Source organism: Phycodurus eques, chromosome 5, assembly GCF_024500275.1.
Source record: "Phycodurus eques isolate BA_2022a chromosome 5, UOR_Pequ_1.1, whole genome shotgun sequence".
In the NCBI taxonomy this organism is placed as follows: Eukaryota; Metazoa; Chordata; class Actinopteri; order Syngnathiformes; family Syngnathidae; genus Phycodurus; species Phycodurus eques.
In genome coordinates, this window is record NC_084529.1 from 2,624,413 (window position 1) to 2,647,974 (window position 23,562).

The 23,562-nt window shown below is 41.7% G+C and overlaps 1 protein-coding gene across 2 annotated transcripts in view; it reads right to left on the reverse strand.

Annotated features, from left to right (window-relative positions):
* tspan9a (tetraspanin 9a) overlaps positions 1 to 23,562 on the reverse strand; it is a 215,714-nt gene that overhangs the window by 11,124 nt on the left and 181,028 nt on the right. For both annotated transcript variants that reach the window (XM_061677556.1, XM_061677555.1), the window contains 2 exons: positions 9,094 to 9,285; positions 2,884 to 2,958 (listed from right to left, as the gene is read on the reverse strand). In XM_061677556.1, coding sequence (XP_061533540.1) covers positions 2,884 to 2,958; positions 9,094 to 9,285 — 267 coding nt within the window. The remainder of the gene's footprint in view (positions 1 to 2,883; positions 2,959 to 9,093; positions 9,286 to 23,562) is intronic.

A 23,562-nucleotide genomic window follows, 5' to 3' on the forward strand; every position in this document is an offset into this window, starting at 1 on the left:
CATTTTCTGAGCCGCTCATCCTCATAAGGGTGGTGGGAGTGTTGGAGCCTATCCTAGCTATCATCGGGCAGGAGGCGGGGTACACCCTGAACTGGTCGCCAGCCAATCGCAGGGCACATACAAACAAACAAACATTCACACCTACGGGCAATTTAGAGCTGTTGATTAACCTACCATGCATGTTTTTGGGATGTGGGAGGAAACCGGAGTGCCCGGAGAAAACCCACACAGGCACAGGGAGAACACAGCATATAATGCCTTATGCCATTTTTGTCATTGGTCAATGGGACAGTTATAATTGAGCCCTAAAAACAGGTGGCAACGCAAACCTGCGGAATACCTAGGAAAAAGAAAGAAATATTTGTCTGTTGCTGTGTCTTCCAGCTTGTTAAAATTCTGCCTTAGTTGTGAAGAAATGAATTAATTAGTGCATTGCCGACATTGGATTATAAATATCAGTTGACTGTAGGAGATAGAGCAGCTGCTTTTGCCATTGAGAAGGATACAAGAATAACTGATTCTTTTTGAGAAAGGGCAAAAAACATAAAGTGCCATTTTGTGTCTTCATGTAAAAGTTCCAAGCCAAAACCAAACTAGTGGATGTTCATTTGCCTTTGTTCATCATGATTTACCGGGTTACGTTTTTCTTCTTAGTTGAATTTATTGCCAGTATGATGGCGCTATGATGTCACGCTGTTTACAGCTGAAACCGCTATCACTATCCCCCTTACACAAACAAGATGGCAATATTACTGTTGTAAATCGTACAGTCCAATCTTAGCTGAACAGTAATACATGATGGACCATAGAGACAACAACTTAGCAAAGATTTTGGAGGGGACTGCAGCACTTTATATCATTTTAAAGACTAAACAATCCAAAGCCATCTGTCCATCAAGTTTAAAAGCAGCCAGCCGTGGTATGTATTCCAGGCTCGTTAATAAATGCCTTGTGATTAGAAGATCAAGAAGCAGAGGATTAATGATTCCTCTGATCACAGCCTGTATCAGAGAATGAGGAGACCCACACTCATACGGCATACCAGATTCCACTAGAGGGAAAAAGGACGCTGAATGGACACACACCGCCTTTGCATAAAGAGTCGTCTGAGTAACATGCCATACCCTCACGTCTGCAGGATGACAGGCTAAATTAAACATTTTACTAAAACATAATGGTCTCCCTTTCTAATGATGTTTGAAGAGCAATACATGAAATCTAGTAGTGTAGTGGTTTTGGCGTAAAACAGTATCAACACTGTGTGGTTTTACCTAATGGGGAGACATAAAACACAGTCAATGTTCGCTGGAAGTGATGTAAACAAGATTTTATTTATTTTGTATTTTATTCGAAAAAACACGGTATCCAAGTGAATCAGATTTGAGAAATCTAGAGCTCTATTTCACCTTTTCGACTGCCCGACTTTACATGTAACAGGGAGCAAAGCAGTTGAAAGAATCCATTTGAGTTCAAGGGGAGGATTTCCCCCAACTAAGTTTAGCCAATAATATTTGTGAGATAAGGCAGCAGACATATTTGCTCCTGGTGGGTGTGCTTAGAAACAATCTAAAGATGGATTGGCTGCTAAATGAATTCCTTTATCTGCTTGGAAGACTCAGTTTGAATAAAAACAGACGAAGAATTAACTGGGCCTAACTCCTGCAGGGCCTGAGCTCAATAGACAAACAATATTTACATATACCAAATTAAAGTACTCACCATTAACATATTTAACATGCAATAATTTGTCCTGGTAAAAATACACAATGCTTGAAAGACACAATTAGAATATTTGTGCAAATTTGACGAGAAAATGTTCTTTATTGGTGCCCTCCATTTGAGAGGAGTCACTCACTGTCTGCAGCCGAGGCCAGACAGCTGCAGTGTACACTATCATCAATGGATATGTTACATTTTGTCATGTTATTAAGTTACTGACATACATCATAGAAACCAGAGAGATGACCTGTACACACTGAGAATATCTGATATATTTTATGTAGGTCACTGACGGTGTAGTGGTACATTTGCCTGACGTAGGTGCAGGCAGCGTGGGTTCAGTTCCCACTCAGTGACGGTGTGAATGTGAGTGCGAATGGTTGTCCGTGTCTATATGTGCCCTGAGTTCAGGGTGTAGCCTGCCTTTCGCCCCAAGTCAGCTGGGATAGGCTCCAGCGCCCCCGTGACCCTGAACAGGATAAATGGTATTGAGAATGGATGGATGGATGGATATTTTATGTACATTGACCATTGCTTATAATATTTACTGTCAGATCAGTGACATGTGAGTCACTTACTGAGAGTGCTGCACAAATTCAAGTCAACACATATGCTGTGTTATAAATTATTTGGCATTGCTATGTGAACTAATTTGTTATATCATTATATTAGATGAGCTAGATAGATAGACAGACAGATAAGACAAAAAAAATTAATAAAACATATATATATTAGTGCTCGTCATTGGTTGTTGTGTGAAAGACACGTGTTGCCCTCAAGATGAACTATTTGTGGAACAATTTGATGAAGGATGGACTCCAGATTGCACAGGAATGTCAGTAATCACGCCAGCTTTAAATATTGTCATCTGTTGCTTCCATATACCTACACACCTGACTTGAACCGAACAGAGGGTCATGGGAAATGTGCACTGGACCACTTGTAGCAAGCCAACTGGTGGGGATTAGCCCGCATTTTGGGTTTTAACCTTTGACAGCAGACTACCTTTATTTAGAATATGAATGTGTTGCAAATAGTCACACTGTTCTTTGCTTTTTATTTGTTGAATTTCCTCTGCTTGTGTGAGAGATCTCACTTTTTGACTGAAAAAACCTAACAAAGCAAAACGAGAGAAACTTCATTCAAAAAGCAAATTGAACCTACCTTATCTGAGTACACAAAGAACAGGATGAGTAATATCAGCTCTGTCAGGAGAATTATCAGCAGGACGATGAAAAACTGTCAGGAAAAAAAGGAGAGGAAAACTTTTTAGACGCCAATGAAAAAAGCTCTAAATACAAAACCTATTTAGCTGACATTCAAGTAGCCTTTTGAAAGCATTTGGGATGTATGAAAAAACAACCTTTTGAATTCACTACATCCACATGTCCATTACATTTTGTAATAATGCCAATATGGGAAAGTAGCAAAACTAGTGAATCTCCGGCACTTCAGCAACCAGATTATTAGTTACTCTCAAAAACCTTTAAGCAGGAAAGACTGAAAAAGAGGAATGAAAGAGGGGGTGGGAAGAAAGCAGGAGCGTGGAAAAAGAAGAAAGTGCCTCATGAAGATGTGAGTGGAAGGGAAAATGGTTTTAATACCTCCTAAGATTAATTTCCAACACACCCTAGGAGCTCATCTACTATTCTTCTCTCCTTACTTGACTTCTCCTGAGCTAAATATTTACCATACACTTGGCATGGAAGGAAACATGCAAAACAAAATTCCAGACAAATGCCATACACAGTAACAATCTTTTGTGGGAACTATTACGGTACCTGTATCGAGGCCTAAAAGGAAAAGGTAAAAATGACGGTTGAATATAGAGGTAATGAGTTTGGTGGAATGAACTGATGTCGACTTTACGAGTCCACATCGTTTAAAGCTTTAAGTCGACTAATCGCTAATCTCTTGTTTTTGGCATCTCGTCTTCCAATCTGCCTATTTACAGGATCTGTTGCAGTCAGCGAACTGTGACGCTCTGTGAAGCAGGGAAAGACTCCATCTTTCTTGCCAAAATGTTATGTCCAATAATTCGAGGGCAACAACTGTGAGATAACGAAAACTTCAGAATCAGAATCATCTTTTTTTGCAAAGTATGTCCAAAAAACACACAAGGAATTTGTCTCCGGTAGCTGGAGCCGCTCTAGTACGACAACAGACAGTCAATAGACAGAGAACACTTTTGAGACATAAAGACATTGACAAAAAAAAACTAGTCGCTGAGCAGTAAAGGGTTGCTAGTTATCTGGTAATGCCGGTACATTTCATTTTCATAACAGCCTTCACCCAACATCACGAAACTGTGTCTTTACACTTTTTGCAGTACAGCATACGGCCGTACAATGCTACAAGCTTGTGGAAATATTTGACCGGGAGCATGGTCACAAACAATATATGGAAGTATATTATAATATTTTTTTTTTGTCCTATCATGGTCTGTGTTTTTGTTGACTTGGTGCTGTTTATTTCGTTTGTTTCATGCTTTTGTGAAGTTTTCCTGTGCCACGTGTTCATGTCTTGTCTGCCATTAGTTATTATCTCCCACCTCTTGTCGCCAGCCCTCTACCTGTTGTCAACCTATCAGCTCCCTCCAGCCACTCATGTCTTGTCTAGGTGTTCCTCTTTGTCTCATCAGTTTTCTTGTATTTAGTTCCCTGTTTTCTTTCCTTGTTGGTTCATTGTCGTTTGTAGTCTGTTGCTGCTCTGGTCTTGTTATGTTTTATGTCACGAGTTTACCCCTAGTGTTTCTTTGTTATCTGGAACCCTGTTTTTTTTGGACTTTGTTCATTTAGTATTTTTTGTCTCCACCCTTGTTTGCCTTAATTTATTTATTTTTAAAATTGAATATCATTTTGAGATTCTTGCACTCCTGCCTTGCCTCCCTGCTTCCATGGATTTGGGTCACCCTTTTTGCCACCATCACCGCCAAACCTGACATGTCCCATCTTAGAATACACTATTCGGTTTTATTATATCCACTCGATACTCTTTTAATCTGAGAGGTGTTGCTTGAAGATTAAAATATTTTTTTCTGTTTTAACAGTATTTTATTTCATATTAACACATTATAAATCGGTGTCTTTTGTGTTAATGTGTACATGTTCGACTCTGTAGCATGTACTTTGAGTAACTACTGTATCAATGAATCATGTGCAACTACTGTATTGATGTAGTATGTGCTGTAGTAATCTATTATTTGTAGTGTTGATTTGTGTGGACACCAGCAAGAAGAGAAGTGGAGCTTGACATGTCTGCATTATGCTATGGAACACAAAATGAGACCGGATGGCTCGTGAGGTTTAAAAGACGTAAAACTACGTCACTGAAAATTAGTGGCCGCAGGTCGCCCACTAATAACATCATTCAGCGTAATAGTAAGTTGTATTTTTAATCATTTGTCTGTATTTGTTTTTATGCCAATCCGTTGAAATACACTATATGGCCAAAAGTATATGCCTAGACTCACATGTGCATTTAAGTGACATCCCAGTCTATAGCTATAGGTTTTAATTATGACATTAGTCCCCCCTTTGTGGTTATAACATCTTAAACTCTTTTGGAAAGGTTTTCCACAAGGATTAGAAGTGTTTTTATTGGAATTTATAACCATTTTTCCAGAAGCGCATTTGTGAAGTTACATACTGATGTTGAACAAGAAGGCCTGGCTCTCAGTCTCCGCTCTAATTCATCCAAACGTGTCCGATAGGGTTGAGGTCAGGAATGTGCAGGCCAGTCAAGTTCATCTACATCAAAGGCTCTCATTCATGTCTTTATGAACCTTGATTTGTGCACTGATGCACAGTCATGTTGGAACAGGAAAGGGCCACCACCAAACTGCTCCCATAAAGTTGGAACTGCCCAAAATATTAGCCCCTGAGCTCCAGTGAAAGGAACTCTGAATGCTTCAACATAAGAGATTTTGTACAGTCACAGGGATTAACCCTTCCTGTTCCAACATGTCTGTGCATCCATGCACAAAGTAAGGTCCATAAAGACATGGATGAAAGAATTTGGTATGAATGAACTTGACTTTGCCTGCTCAGAGTCTTGCCCTCAACCCAATAGAACACCTTTGGGTTGATTTTGAGTGGACAGTGAGCCAAGGCTTTTCGTCCAACATCAGTGTGTGACCTCACAAATGGGGGAAGAATGGGCAAAAATGTCATCGATTAATGGACTTCAACTCAACTGTGTCGTCATATTTGAGAGTCGACGACAAAATCTGAAAAAAATCTGAAAAGGTTGTTCACACCCCGCTCGCTAAGGGTTTGACAAGAAGGCCTGGTTCTCAGTCTCCGCTCTGTCTCATGGACAGGAGAGCTTTCTCAATTTTGGTCCTAAAAATGAAAGAAGAAAAACAAGAGAAACTGGTGCTTTGGAATTGTGCAAAAAGATGATTGTGCTCTTTAGGTTAATGTCCTCACACACACACACACACACACACACACTCTCTCTCTCTCACTCTGTCTGTCTGTCTGTCTTTCTCTCTCTCTCTCCCTCTCTCTTGTTAGGCAGGTAAGGGAAGCCATGTCAAACAGGAGGATTTTGGGGGAGCTTTTGACTGATGAAGGGACTTGAAGGGATTGAGAAACTGAAGCACTGAGAGCCCAAACTCAAGTTCTCATTGTTTTTCCAGCACCAACATCCACCCGACTGCATGAACCCGACGTAATTAACTTGTGGAAGATAAAATGCTTGTAGAACTTTGTGCAAACAGTAACACCAGGAGAGAAGATAGCACAATCTTCTCCAATATTGTGAACCAAGGTTCCGAGTGTGCTGCATGCACAGTAATCCAACCACCAGACTGGGCTGAAAAGTTACACTGACACAGACACACTGGTGCTAATTTGCAAGAAGGCAGAGTCCCTCAGTTAAGCTTGCTTTGTCAGCCCCTGACCACCACAGTGGAGACGAAAGGCTTGTCAGGTGTCTGCCGGCTGCTAAAAAGAATAAATCTGAATTATTGCTGCTGTGTCACAAACACATGTTCAGCATATGCACTGACACGTGAGTGTCCTAGGAAGGTTTGCATCAAAACTGTGTTTTAATCAGAGGGGGTCCCGGACCGAATGGCACCCTTGTGCGACAGCCGTCGATTCCGTCCACATGGCCGATTGTCAACGGGGGTACTGTCTGTGATTTGGCTCTGTAAACTTAATCTCCAAAATTTATTCAGCCTGTGCGATGCCCGTCGAGTGCGCCCCCCTAGCCCATCGTCAATGGGGGGGGGGGGCAGGAGTTTGGGGGGGGTGGGGGTGGTTGAGTGCCTATATTGCCTATATTGCCCATATCAGAACCCGCCCCTAGTTTTGACGTAATAAACAAACACATCTATCGGTACATGTGCAGTCGTGCCTTAATATTGAGTGGGACTTTTTAGATTCTCGAATGTAATCTCCTCCAAGAACTGTCACGTTACTGCTTCGCAATTTATCGCGCCTCTCAATTTTGTTTTGAGGGAGATTAAAGAGTCCCAACACCATCAATAATGTAGCCGATTGACAGTGTTTTTAATAAACTGAGTGCTGGCAACAAAATGTTTTGAGCTGATGATTGGTAATAAGGTGTAATTATGCTGGACTGAATCCGACTGCTGCACACTGGAAAGTAAATTTGGTAAACTATGAATTATGCTGATTTACAGTACCGTATATGTAAATAATGAACGCTTTGATATCATCATGCACTTTAATGTTTTATGTTCCTTTAAGTACTTGTTCTCAAGGTGCCAGCCAATTATTTAATTATGTATGCTCAATGTGCAAGAAGACTGTTTCAGCAAGTTTTTGCTTCTGTAGTTACATGATACTGTGCTGGTTTTCTTTAACTAAATAGCTATTTGCCATATTATGATATTTTCCTATTCTGTAGGAAGGTGTCATAACGATACTGCACTCTGTGTTACTCGAATCCAATAAATACCAACCGGTGTGCCGCGGACAATCATCCATTTTTACTGACTAAATAATACACGTTATCTTTGTTCATCTAGTGAAGTGCAGGCTACACCTTTCTCATAACCTCTAGGTGGCGGTGGCATATAGGAATGAAAGTCTACAGCTTTTTCATAACCTCTCGATGGCGGCATACATTTATAAAATGGGAAAGTTTTTTCCATTTCCCCCTAACCTATGTGTAACCATTGACTTTTGACATTTTTTTTTGGGGGGGGGGGAATTTGCATAATACACAAGAAATTACAGTACATCCAATTTCTATGTGACAATACACGGCGGTGTATTATGTTGGTCCATGTCACATGACGAAACATGCGACTCAGCCAGTGTAGCAGATACTTAAATCTCACTTCCCCGATGCCTTTAGAGCTGTACTGGCTGGTAGGTTATCAGCCTAGGCTTTTAGCCTATTGGTTTGCGCATTCGACTCTCAAGTAGGGGGACGGTGATCATGTGGATTACAGCCTCATGCAGGAGGGTGCCAGGAGACCCAGCATGAATGGAGGAGATGAAGAAATAACAGACTTGTAATATATTTTTACACACTTATACTGCATGTACTGTCCATAGTCAAGGCAAGGTGCCAAGTGTGTGACAAACCACTTTTACACTGAAGCAGCAAGAACTGTGTTCAAACACCTGAAAATCACACATCCCAAGAGCCACAGTGCGCTTCAAAAAAGACAAGCTGCACCCGCTGTATGCAGGTACACTGTTACCTTTGACACAGTGTCGTGATAAAGATAATGCTTGTGTCGCGTCTGTTCCCTGATCCTTAACGATTATTATCATTATCGAATTCTAACACAACACACTTCAGTTGTTAACTTAGACATTGGTTTTCGTAATTTTTACTGAATATTTATGCAAAATTTATGTGTGTGAATATGCATATATTTGCTAAGTTATATTTGGAACACTTGATTAAGCCAGGTGTAAAATGTTGATTTTACTAGGTCCATGTGGATCCGTAAGAGCCAAAAGCTTTCCAGTACGTATTTAAGTCATCATGATTTCCACGCCATAAATACGAAATTTCTGGCTCAGAATATAAAAAAAAGAAAATATGATATATACTGTACATTTTTCATCTTTACATAATAGTTCATAATATTTTGACTGAAAAACAGTGTCAGTTTCAGTATCAATGAAATTGCAAGAAAAAGTATCGGCACCCAGATTTCAAACTGAGTAAGTCAATTTTTTAATAAATTAAGATCATCATTAATTCAGTACAGTACTTTTTTTTGACACTTTTGATTAGTGGTATACCGTGAGAATTTTATCATGTAAAACATGCACCTTGGCTCAATAAAGTTGAGGATACATGAGTCCAGTCCTTAGGTGTGCTAACGAAGAACAACACAATTAAAAAAGGTAGTTTAAAATTGCCAATTAAAAAACTCACACTCAGAAGCAGGCACTTGTTCTCTTTGATGGCACCCAGGCAACCGAGAAAGCCTGTTACCATGACGATGGCGCCAATGGCGATCACCATGTTGGCAGCTGACAGTGAGGGGAATGAGGGCGAGAAGGTGGCGAAGCTGCCTTGAGACACAGAGAGCCAGATGCCCACACCGAGCAGCCCACAGCCACACAACTGCAAGACAAAAGAAGAAAAGGTGAGAAAACAAACATCACTTCAAAGCTCTTCCATGACTTGTTCTCCTCGATCATTGACAATGCATTTACCTGCAGAGAATGGTCAACTATGAAGACAAATCCCAGCACAAGCAAATCAATTGGTCTGACACTTTCAGTCATTCATCGTTGAACACGACTTAAAATTCAGAGGAGCTTAACATAATTACAAGCATGCTAAACCAATAAAAGATGCAAGAGATTAGAGTTAAACATTGGATGTAGGCGATGCCAATTTTGCATGTTTGAACTGATCACACTTAAACCAACAGCAAACAGACATTACAGTATCACCGCCGCGCACAAAATTGCAGTTCGTTGACCTAGCTATTAGGCAATTATGCTACGAGGCTAACGAGTTTAAAAACTTCCCCAATTCACATGTAGTTGATTTAAAGTCCAGCTCGGGGGAGCACTGTCCTAATCGCACTCCGTTAATACGCCAGGGCCCATAGTGCTTGTCAAGTCTGCTGTCGATAAGATTTAAGAGAGGGCTTTTATTGACGGAGTGGAGCCTCCCGCCCACCGCCCACTGATGCAGTGTTCCCATCTATCAGTGAACAGCAGGCACAAACGTAACCACCGCACTGTGAAATATAGCAAAGGAGTAAAGTCGTGGCATATTTTTGTCTACACCAATTGGAATGAAATACCCAGGGCCATCTCAAAATGAATAAAACAAAAATCTCAAATGAGGTAAAATATGGAAAGGTGCCACAGTGAATCATGATGCCGCTACCTTTCAGTGATCTCGTTTCACGCCCCCCTTCCATTTTCCTACAGCTCGAGCACACTTTAATGCCTGTCAGCAATATAAAGGGAACCTGCTATGCACTCAAGGAAACACTTGAGTGCATAGCAGACAGACACCCACCTAACTATTTTTTAGGTACACTCGCACTGTCTTGACAATGCAAATGCAAGATAAATGGCACTGTCTGAAAGGTATTCATTGAACAATATTTGCAAAACGGTAATTGTTCTTTTTAGTGATTGCCTGGAAGTGCAAAATAATATAACAAATTGTGAAACACTATTACATATCAGAAAACAAATTAACAAAAGCAGAAACACTTTTACATTTCAGAAAACAAATTAACAAAAACCGACACACTTTTACAAAAGACGAAACAAATTACAATTGAAACAAACCGGAACGGGGCGGCATGGTGGACGATTGGTTAGAGCGTCAGCCTCACAGTTCTGATGACCGGGGTTCAATCCCCGGCCCCGCCTGTGTGGAGTTTGCATGTTCACCCCGTGCCTGCGTGGGTTTTCTCGGGGCACTCCGGCTTCCTCCCACATCCCAAAAACACGCATGGTAGGTTAATTGACAACTCTGAAATGCCCGTAGGTGTGGGTGCGAATGGTTGTTTGTTTGTATGTGCCCTGCGATTGGCTGGCAACCAGTTCAGGGTGTACCCCGCCTCCTGCCCGATGATAGCTGGGATAGGCTCCAGCACACCCGCGACCCTAGTGAGGAGAAGCGACTCAGAAAATGGATGGATGGATGGATGGACAAACCGGAAAGGGATTATCCCATATCACAGATTGACACGTAAAATTCCAACATGCATTCTTAGAAATCCCACACCCTTTCTTGGCAAGACCTGCCACGTCTGTAAACTTAATCTCCAAAGTCTATTCAGCACGCCAGCTGAGTGGCCTCCGGTTGTAGTTGTGTGTTTTATTAAATATACCATAAAATTCCACTCGTTGTCATATTTTGTGTGTGTTCTGAATTTAACTAAACCGCTGTAACCTAGGACTCAAAATGTCGTAGTGTAGCAACCTCCAGATTATGAGACTGATTAAAAAGGTTTGTCGTCATTTCGCCTAAAGTTTAAGTTGAAAAAATTTATGTGGTGCCCTTTTCGAGACATGAGTTTGATTTTAACAATTAAATCAACATTACGATAAACTGGAAGTAAAACTAACTTTTACGGTTTATTACTTTATTACAATTCTTATTTGACCTATAATCGTTATATACATATATATATATAGACAAGGAGAGTAACTTTGAAATTAGGAAAATACTGATGGGAATAAATTCATACAAATTCATGGAACAAATATTAGAATTTTTTAAATGTGGGTCAGTGCTTCTGATACTGTTTTGGCCTGCAGAGAAAGCCTTACTGGACCTGATGGCCCTCCATTGTTAAAACTGTATGTAGAACTCTTGGCTGGGTTCTGTGTAAAATACAAAAGTGGCAAATTGCTGCATCTTCTATTACGCTCTGATGGACCAATTTTGCAACAGATTTAAGTCTCAAGTGAAAAGTAATTCAAACCTTCCCTACTTAAGCTTCTCGACTTCAGTAAAAATCTTGCCGAGGCTCCAGCCCTCAGTGTAGGCTGTGTGGTTTTGTTACTGGAGCTGGTTTCAGACAAAGTATATAGCAATGCTTTCAAGGATTATAGCAAAGTTGTGAATGGGCACTGCTAGCAGACTCCACGAGAATGACACTTGGATAAAATGAAAATGAAAGTGCACTGGATTTCTCACCTTGAATAAAATCCCACTCGATTGTGGGAAAGGAAAAACCCCTTTGGCTCTTTGTGCATCTTTGTTTAAAAATCTGTTACCATTCCAGAAAAAGAGCATATTCCTATGCTGCACCACTAATAAACCCAATTACATCTGAAAGTTCTCACGAAGCCATATTATATGGATAATGAGGGTTTGAGGACGCAAGGGATGAATAGGTCATTAAAGAGACCAGAGAGATGGAGTGGATTTACAGCCTAGTGAGGGGAGCACAAGGAGCTTTAAGAGTCCAGGTGGGCAGGGATGTGGTGTCATGACTTAATTATGTTTAATACCCAACAACGGGAGCTTGTCCAAGTGTGTCGCCCTCTGAAGTGACTGTGAAATGAGCCTGTCCCCACTCAATCTGTCTAATCTTTTACTTCTACTGCTACCACTACTACTACTACGATGACAGCACACTGTCAACAAACCTCTGTGCCAAAAGCATAAGGGATCATTTCAGTATACACTCTGATCTCGCAGGTTATCTGACTTTGCCGTATTGGATTGAGATTCGCATTGAGCCAGTCCTCTGAGCTTTTTCTTTTTTCAATTGTTGAACACTGTTGTTTTGATATCACATTTGCAGAGGATTGATGAATCCTCCGCAGCTAATGCAGCTCTGCAGAATCCACTGCTGTTACATCATTCAGAGCCTTAGGGTTGTGATGGTAATTTGGGTTGTTAGGAAGAAATTGTCCAGTTAACATGGTGACAAGTCAAAATGTTGTTGATGTTCCAATGTTTAGGATTTGGATCTGTGATTTGTACCGGATTATGCAAGTGTTTTAGTTTTTTTGTTTTTTGTTTTTAATCAAGTATGGAGGTAGGCGCTCTGTGTATGCAGCATTACAGGGTACATGCACGTTCTTAAACAGCTTGGACTTGGTTCTGGATATTTTATTATTAACTAGACCAAGTTTGTATACAGAATAGACTCTTTTTAGAGTGTAGTTCTGCTTTAGTTTTTGGAAAACACGACTTAAATAACTTTGATGTGGTGACGTTCCAGACGTGCCTGACGTTCCAGGCGTGCTGACGTTCCAGACGTGCCTGCACCCATGGGGCACAGCCCGAAAGGGTAATGTGGGTCCCCCTTCCCATGGGCTCACCAAATGTGTGAGGGGCCATAGGGGTTAAGTGCAGTGTGAGCTATGCGGTGCCGAGGGCAGGGACCTTGGCAGTCCGATCCCCTGCTACAGAAACTGGCTCTAGGGACGTGGAATGTCACCCTTCTGGCAGGGAAGGAGCCCTGTCTGGTGTGTGAGGTCGAGAAGTTCCGCACACAGTTTGGGCTCTGGTACCAGTTTGGGCTCTGGTACCAGTACTCTTGAGAGGGGTTGGAGTCTCTTCCACTCTGGAGTTGCCCAGGGTGAGAGGCGCCGAGCAGGTGTGGGTTTACTTCAATGGACTTCAATGCTCAAGTGGGCAATGACAGTGAGACCTGGAAGGGCGTGATTGGGATGAACGCCCCCCCTCCCCCACCCCCCCGATCACAGCCCGAGAGGTGTTCTGTTATTGGACTACTGTGCTCATCACGGATTGTCCATAACGAACACCATGTTTAAGCATAAGACTGTCCATACGTGTACTTGGCACAGGACACCCTTGGACGCAGTTCGATGATCGACTTTGTGGTCGTGTTATCGTACTTGCGGCCGTATGTCTTGGACACTCGGGTGAAGAGAGAGGCGGAACTGTCGTGGTGGCAACCCCCAAACACGTTGGTGGACACCAGCGGTGAGGGATGCTGTCAAGCTGAATAAGGAGCCCTTTTTGTCCTGTGGGACTCCTGAGGCAGCTGATGGATACCGGCTGGCCAAGTGAAATGCAACTTTGGTGGTAGCTGAGGCAAAAACTCGGGTGTGGGATTGTTCTGGTGAGGTCATGGAGAACGACTTCGGCACGGCTTCAAGGAAATTCTGGTCCACCATCCGGCGTCTCAGGAGGGGGGAGCAGTGCACCATCTACACTGTGTATAGTGGGGATCTGGCGCTGCTGACCTCGACTTGGGACGTTGTGAGTCAGTGGGGAGAATATGGGGTACCAAACTCCCTGATACGGCCTGTTCGGTCCCTGTACAACCAGTGTCAGAGTTTGGTCCACATTGCCGGCAGGAAATCGGAGTCGTTTCCGGAGAGGGTTGGACTCCGCCAAGGTTGCCCTTTGTCACCGATTCTGTTCATAACTTTTATGGAAAGAATTTCTAGGCCCAGCCGAGGCATAGAGGGGGTCCGGTTTGGTGGCCTCAGTATTGCATCTCTGCTTTTTGCAGATAATGTGGTTTTGTTGGCTTCATCAAGCCGTGATCTCCAACTTTCACTGGAGCGGTTTTCAGATGAATGAGAAGCGGTTGGGATGAAAATTAGCACCTTCAAATCTGAGACCATGGTCCTCAGTCAGAAAAGGGTGGAGAGCCCTCTCCAGGTCTGGGATGAGATCTTGTCCCAAGTGGAGGAGTTCAAGTATAGAAGTAGCTAAGCCGAAAGGCGAAGCTCTCAATTTACCGATCGATCTACATTCCTACCCTCACCACCAAAAGACCAAGATTCCGGACATAAGCGGCTGAAATTAGTTTCCTTCACAGGGTTTCCAGGCTCTCTGTTAGAGATAGGATGAGAAGCTCGGTCATCCGGGACGAGCTCAGAGTAGAGATGCTGCTCCTCCACATTGAGAGGAGCCAGATGAGGGGGCCCGGGCATCCTATTAGGATGCCTCCTGGACGCTTCTTTGGTGAGGTGTTCCGGGCATGTCCCACCGGGAGGAGACCCCAGGGACGACCCAGGATACGTCTTCCGGCTGGCCTGGGAACGCCTCGGGATCCCCCCGTAAGAGCTGGATGAAGTAGCTAGGGAGAAGAAAGTCTTTCCTGCTAAAGCTACTGCTCCGCGACCTGACCTCGGATAAGCGGAAGAGAATGGATTGATGGATGGATGGATGGTGAATTTTACGAGCACTGCCAACAAACCACCAACAGGCCACTAGCAGAACAGCAGACAGCAAACATTCGGACTGTATTTTGGTCTCAAAGGAGGCACTGCAGGAGTTTTTTTTGATAGAAAAGTATATCTTAACTAGAAAATAATATTTTATGAAGTTGCCCTTGGCCTGGAAGACGACCAATATTCTTTTGTAAAATCCTCGAATATCTTTGTGGGATGGGATTTCTTTTCATCTCGAAAATGACTTCAAGTTGACAGAGTTGTGTGACCTTTCCACAAGTGTTTGCCAATATTTTGAATGCCAGAATGGAGCCCAAAGTCTAAATGCCATTTGTGGGAGAAAGAGGCAGGCAAAGAGTGAATAATATAAATGGAGGAAGTGAGAGTGCATGAGCTGTGACTGTTTCCAGTGATTTTAAATGGCGTCTTGCTGTTTTGGGGTCTTGTAACAAGCTGACAAGTGACTGCAGTAAACTGTGTGTGCCAACTGTGAAGCATATGCCCAATGGAGGTCGGATGAGGTCAAGGGGGTCAACATTTAGGCGGGTAAAGGAGAGATGGAAAGGAAAGACTGTATGGTCAACTGAAGATGTGTATAAGTGGAAAACAGATTGGGCTAAGAGCGAGGAAGAGGGAAATTGAGGCTGACTCTTCATCCAACTAAGTGGCTCAGTAGCACAAGGCCTCCCTACACAAGACCCCACTTTTATCTACCACTTCAGGAGATAAGGTCTGCTGGACTATGTTCGACTTCGAGGCCATTGACCTTTTCCCACTCTGAACGGTCACTCAGGGAGTATGTCCTGTCGAAAGGAGTGACAGCTTTTGTCGCCTAAGGCAGTCGCCTCAAGTAGTGAATGCTGCTTGGAGTGAGTAGGGTGGGTGCATGCATGTGTGGCTACAGCCTATGGTCTGAGATTAATCAACACAGTCTAGCCACCACCATCTGTACAATGAAAATGACATTTTTCCATCCGAAAAACAAGGACTTGTAATGGACATTAGAAAGCGTTTCTACCACAAGAGCAGTGTAAAAACCTAAAATGTGGAAAATGCTGAATGCAATACTGAATACTTGATCACTTCAAGATCACCTGTGTATTTTTCTGCAGTTACTTTTGCATTGCAGATTGTTTTCATGCTGCACAGAATCATTAACCTTTTTAGCCAGCATTGATTTTGCACTGAAATGAAGACAGCATATATTCCCCTCTTCTCGCGAAGTGTTGCATGCCCATGATTTACATTAACATATAGAGTCAGCTGATGCAAACATTAAAAGGAGTGGGGGCAAAAAGATGAAAAGTAAAAGACAGGCTGCTAGTAATGTCTACCCTGCAAGAGCAGATCTTCTTTAAGGCATTCTGCGAAAGAAAATCAGTCTGTCCTGAACCAAGGCGAAGCCTTTTTGTTGAAATTCACCTATTATTAATGAGGGGCAACTTCACCATCAATTATTCCAAACATTTCTAGAATGAAAAATTCTGAGATTTAAAATTGGCTAGTATTATTTGGTAATAAAGACCCATTGTTTCTACTAAAGCATTTTCAATTACAACCTCAATTCCAATGAAGTTGGGACGTTGTGTTAAACATAAATAAAAACAGAATACAATGATTTGAATATCATGTTCAACCTTTATTTAATTGAATATACTACAAAGACAAGATATGCAATGTTCAAACTGATAAACTTTATTGTTTTAAGCAAATAATCATTAACTTAGAATTGTATGGCTGAAACACGTCCCAAAAAAGCTGGGACAGGGTCATGTTTACCAAAGTGTTACATCACCTTTTCTTTTAACAACATTCAATAAATGTTTGGGAACTGAGGACACTAATTGTTGAAGCTTTGTAGGTGGAATTCTTTCCCATTCTTGTTTGATGTAAAGCTTCAGCTGTTCAACAGTCCGGGGTCTCCGTTGTCGTATTTTGTGCTTCATAATGCGCCCCACATTTTCAATGGGAGACAGGTCTGGACTGCAGGCAGGCCAGTCTAGTACCCGCACTCTTTTACTTCGAAGCCACGCTGTTGTAACCCGTGCAGAATGCTGTTTGACATTGTCTTGGTGGAATAAGCAGGGGCGTCCATGAAAAAGACGTTGCTTGGATGGCAGCATATGTTTTTCCAAAACGTGTATGTACCTTTCAGCATTAATGGTGCCTTCACAGATGTGTAAGTTACCCATGCCATTGGCACTAACACAGCCCCATACCATCACAGAGGCTGGCTTTTGAACTTTGCGTCCATAACAGTCCGGATTGTTCTTTTCCTCTTTGACCCGGAGGACACGACGTCAACAATTTCCAAAAACAATTTGAAATGTGGACTCGTCGGACCACAGAACACTTTTCCACTTTACATCAGTCCATCTTAGATGAGCTCAGGCCCAGAGAAGCCCCCAGTGTTTCTGGGTGTTGTTGATAAATGGCTTTTGCTTTGCATAGTAGCGTTTCAAGTTGCACTTACGGATGTAGCGCCGAACTGTATTTACTGACATTGGTTTTCTGAAGTGTTCCTGAGCCCATGTGTCGATATCCTTTACACATTGATGTTGGTTTTTGATGCAGTGCCGCCTGAGGGATCGAAGGTCACAGGCATTCAATGTTGGTTTACGGCCTTGCCGCTTACATGCAGTGATTGCTCCAGATTCTCTGAACCTTTTGATGACATTCTGGACCGTAGATGATGAAATCCCTAAATTCCTTGCAATTGTACGTTGATGAACATTGTCCTTAAACTGTTCGATTATTTTCTCACACACTTGTTCACAAAGAGGTGAACCTCGCCCTGTCTTTGCACGTGAATGACTGAGCAATTCGGGGAAGCTCCTTTTATACCCAATCATGGCACCCACCTGTTCCAAATTACCCTGTTCACCTGTGGGATGTTCCAAACAGGTGTTTGATGAGCATTCCTCAACTTTCTCAGTCTTTTTTGCCACCTGTCGCATCTTTTTTGAAACGTGTTGCAGCCATAAAATTCTACGTTAATGATTATTTGCTAAAAACAATCAAGTTTATCAGTTTGAACATTAAATATCTTGTCTTTGTAGTGTATTCAATTAAGTATAGGTTGAACATGATTTACAAATCATTGTATTCTGTTTTTATTTGTTTAACACAATATCTCAAATTCATTGGAATTGGGCTTTAGAATACGTACCCAGATAGTTCAAATCAGTTGGACATCGCATCTCATCCTTCTTAGGATTCATTTAAAAAGAGCATCCCAGACAGATATCAAGCCATCTTTTGCATACAGTAGAATATAACTCACTTTTGGCAAAAGGCTCCAAAATCTCAGAAATATGACAGTGATCTGCCCCAAGTAGGCAATAGCTTTCAATTAAAATAAAATTTCCCCACGATAGTCTCCCCTGGCTGACTAGTAGCATCCTAGTCATTCCTCTGTGAATAATCTAAAGCCAATGTCAATTGTTTAACAAGTAAATTATTAATACCGTCCGCACCGGTGGTTTAAGGAAATAGTACTTTCAAGATTGGAATAAACACTCCATGAATTCAAAGAGACAGAGGCAGGGTGGAAGATTAAAAAGCTACATCAGCTTGGTTAAAGTTTCATTCACCCACTGGAGTCCTGACAGAATCACAAAACATGCTGCTTTCTATGAACCTGTGCACTTTAATCTGAGGAGAATTAAGTGTTTATGGGGTCAAGTGAATGCCTATACGTCTATACTCATCTCTTTCCTTCCCCAAACACATTTTGACACAGACAAGAAATCTGGACAAGGACTACTCTGATGCTTTCACAGTGAATGAGTTCCTAGCATTCCACACATGCTGAACCAAGCAGCCTTAATGATGCCATCCTTTTGGTTCTGGTTGATTGCCTTAACTGGGCAGAACCCATATTACTCTTTTTGAAGGGTATTTGCTGATGCAACTCTCTGCATTGGAGGGCCTGTGTCCCTTCCCCTCTCTCCTTAGAAGAGATGAAGGTCCTGACCAGAAATCAATCGGAGCAGGAAGGATTAAAGATGGGCAAGCTATTCTCTACCAGTCCTGAGCTAGCAATGATGTCTGCGCTGACACATGCACACTCTTCAACACCTAAAAACAGCTTCCAACCTAGGAGGACAGGACACAAAAAGAAAGTATCACAATGGCAGAAGAAGCAACATTGGTGACCAAGTCTCCTGTTAGATTTTAGCCATCCCAGCAAGATTCTTTAATCAGCCTAAGAACTCACAGGCACTTCAATTATGCATTGAGAACAAGTGGGGGAGCACTAGTCACTATGATAGGAGCCAGAAAGCAAGGCAGCTGTGCTTGCCACAGCCAGTCAGTGACAGGTTGGATGGGGAGTCGGAATGAGGCACAAGGAAATCGGCTTGTGAGCCAAGTCTAGAAATAAAGCACGGCGCCAAAGACCAATGTTCCAGTTGCAAGCACTTCCACAGGAAAGTAAAGCTTCTTCTGCTTCTACATCCCATGGACAACAGCGGAAACCATTGTGTCAGAGGAAAAACAACCAATCAGAGACCAAAGGCATGACTTACGGCGTGTGAATAATTTGCTGTAAATTCATGGGCACACCCCCGCTCCTCGTGCTGACCTGTTACTTGGTTACCCCAGAAAATTCGGAATGAAGTTTTACTATAACACAAGTTTTATTTTTTGCGATGATGAGTGTGCCTGCCTGTCTGCGACACACGATTGACACCTTGATCTTCTGTCTTTGATTAGTTGTTTTTCCCCTGGCACAGTGGTTTCTTGCATATCAAATTAGAGGCACAAGATAGGTCCAGAGAGTCCGATTTTTTTCCCCACAGATCATATTTATCATGTACTTGTGTCAATTCATAGTAATTGTTTTAACAAATATAACAAAGTGATTTTATTTTAAAAGAGTTTCGCCACAGCTGACACCTGAACGAATAAGGAGTCGTTTTCAGGGGCGAGGTCATGCTGTTCTTCTTTGGACTGTAAACTACCTTTTTCAAGATGAAATCCACCAAGAATAAATTCTCCATGATTTACAGATTTCCCCCAAAATTGAAATGTTAAAACTTAATCCTAAACAGTATGTGGAGGAAATTTGTAATGCAGGCTGTCTGCCATGGATTTGCGACAAAGCCGGATGTCTGGTTATGAATAAATAAATGCTGATTTGCACAAGACATATCCCGAGCACAAGGTTAAATGTGAATATCAATGTCACTTGCTGTTGGCATTGTAAGATGGCTAATGTTAAGATGGCTCACACGGCACACACTAAAGGGTCCATGTGTTAAGAAAGTCAACAACAATTAATGTGTAGGCAGTGCCTTTTTATGACTTTGCCTCCTCATAAACTCCCTCGCATGTGGAGGCACACAGACATTTGGCTGGAATAAATATCTCACCCTGTCTGCTGGTGCAGCCAAGCTGAAAATCCTCAGAGGCGGGCAGACGGTTGGACGGTTCCCATTGAGGTTGTGTAGTTGAAGGGCTTAATGAGTGTGCTGGCTCAGCAGAGGTAGAGTGAGGCCAGAAACTCAAGTATTAGACAGGTTAGACACTCAACCTGTTCCCTGCACTGTACCAGGGTCTTGGGCGCAAAAAGCTCAGCAAGGTGGAAAATCCCTGATAGGCTACATGGCAGCTCCTGTGAGGTGCAAGTAAAAGGGAAAGCTATCGTCTCAGCACCGTTCCTTCCTTCTTTTTCTGTTCTCTTCAATTCAAAATAAGTCCAAGACTTACGATCAGTACAAAGGGCAGCAGCTAAATGGGCTGGCAAGGGAGCTTCAAGCACCTTGAGTCTCAGTCAATGTGATCTATACCCCCAAATTCATTCATTCAATTGACTGTCTGTTGTCGTACTCGAGTGGCTCCAACTACCGGAGACACATTCCTTGTGTGTTTTTTGGACATCCTTGACAATATAAAGATGATTCTGATTCTGATTTGGTAACTGTTTGCAAAACAGGGCAAGTCTGTTTCATATTTGCAAAGGAGTGGAACTAATTTCTACCAAATGCATAAGAGAAGAATTGTAAACATCGAAGCATATGTTTATTCCTGGAGCAGTGACTGTGTGAATAGAAACAGTGCTGTTATGCAATGTGCTACATTATGCATCCCTGGAAGCACCGAGGAAGATAAAGACACAAAACATGCACATCCTCTTAAGTGAAAACCAGAGCATGAGGCGGATACCTCGCAAAGAGGATATTCAGATTTAAAGATATATAATCAATAGTTTAACTGCATGGCATGCTCAAGGAAGAGTGACTATTTCCCTTCACTTAAAAAGGCTTCAGAATATTCATTTCTCTTCATATCATAAATTATTCGCCACACTTTTAAAGACAGAGAAAAAAAAGAAGATACGGTTGAGAGAGGTAGATTGGAAGTGATAAATGTGTACCATTGAGTCTTTTATTGTTGGCCCTATTTTCTGTCCCCTCACGTCCACTTTATCCTCATATTGGCTCTTTTTCCACCTGAATGGAACCTTCTTGTTTTTCATTATTGCCATTGATGAAGTTTGCCATTTATCCTGTAATTCATGCCACAATTCATAATGCATCACAACTCCTTGGGAATAATGGGATAATGAAGAAAACAACGTATACCCTTTTCCTATTTTCTCTTTATTTAATTTATCTGCCATAGATAACAGAAAAACTGACCTTATTTGGGACCGTGTGGCACAACTGACTTCATTTTGGAGATAATGAACTTAGAGTGGGTGACAGCGTAGAGGGAGAAAAATACCTAATATGAACCAACAGAGAGGTAGAGACATCAGTATTCATAGAAGTGCAGTGTGTCTGTGCCGTGTGAATGTTGATGACACGATGTCTGCGACTGCTTCCCACCCAAAGGGGAAGCAGAGGGAAGAGATTCTATTTCACCTTTGTCATGACAGCTCCAGCACTTAAAGTCAAAAAGCCTACTCATCCATCAATATGCATACCTCCTCCTCATGTATGAAAGGCAAAAAGAATCGATGCAATCTCAGTCTTGAGTCTTGATATACTTCAGCTTTAATCCAAAGATTTTTTTTGTGTATGTTAAACATGTCATCTCTTAAACCCACGAGTGAAGAGATACTATCTCATATTTTGCACAATCCAGATGATGTTTGACATAACAGCGTCTGAGCCTGTACACACAATGTCAAATACAATAATATCGGACATTTCTACTGATTAATTACATCTTGAAATGATTGAGGCAAAATGGAGGGGACCAACCGAGGCCCTGTTGATTCAATTCAAACTAGACTGATATTTAAAAAGGAACAGTATGAATTCAGGTCTCGCAAATTGAGCTACATCCACGCCCGCAGACCTTCCCTCCTCATTACAGTGTACTGCATAAAACAACATTGCTTGGGATTTTGGGCTTGGCGTGACCCAGCTTTTGTCTGAGGGCGTTGCTTGGTTTGAAGTGCATTGTATTATATGTTTAAAGAGAAAGAGTTATTTAGAGCCTTCCTAGTTAGTTAGTTAGTTAGTTCTTTCGTTCGTTTGTTCATGAGTTAAAAAAATTATTTAGGAGGGTATTTTGAAATTGTATACAGTACATGTAAATGTTAAAAAAAGAAAATACCTCACCAAGATGATACCAATGCATTTATCATGTATAATACATTTTAATACAACCCCAATTCCAATGAAGTTGGGACGTTGTTTTAAACATAAATAAAAACAGAATACAATGATTTGCAAATCATGTTCAACTTATATTTAATTGTATACCCTACAAAGACAAGATATTTAATGTTCAAACTGATAAACTTGATTGTTTTTAGCAAATAATCATTAATTTAGAATTTTAATACCGGCCCAACATAAAAACATTGGTTGCAATATAGATATGTTACATGCTACAATTACATTCTGTTGTCATGTGGTCAAACTTACACTGGTTGTTATAGATGTCTAACTTTATTCTTCTCCTCTTAACCTCCTAGAGTTGATTTCAAAATAGCTGAATAGGGAAAAGGAGTCAAGCGAGATCAGCTTTTAACACACGTCTGTCCCCAAAAGATGATTAAAACCTCTTTCTCAACCCATGCCTTGGATGCCAAACTAATGCAGAGCACCATCAAGTCAAGCACGCTAGTCTTAAAACTAAATACAACAGTCAGGTTTTAGTGTCATTTTGATAAAAAGCTCCCTTGGGACTTCCCATGAAAGGCCCACTGGCTGCGCCTTTACAGTTGACATGCTAATCAGCACAGGAGGAAATGGACTGTGTAACTGCTCTCATTCTGGTCAGCCAACTTTTAAGTCCCCTTATCTCCTTATCTTAATGCATTGGACCACGTAGAGCGACAAATCACTAAATAATAGTAGGACATCAATCCACATATTAATGTTGCAATATAATCCTACCCATGTTATTCGGTGAGAGAACACCTGAGGGTACAGGAAAGGGTGAGGTAGAGAAAACGAGAAGGGACAGTAAATGAGGCTTCATTCAGGCAGAGGTGGTGCATTGAGGATGCTTCAATAAAGCAACTTAAGTGAGCTCGGTTGGACAGCACTCACATCAATTCCACTCCAGGCGAAATGTACTTGCAACAGTTTACAAGGGAATTACTTAGAAGCTATCAATGAGAAAAATGCTTTCTCAAACACAAAAAAATACCAGTGCGTTATTTTTCAATAGTCCTTAGATTGGCATCAAAGCATGACAGAAAGACCATATTGTATACTGTATTTTGGATGATATTGTCATTTTGGGTGCCATATGCTCAAGTAGTGCAGCACTTTTTGTGCACTGCTTCAACTCT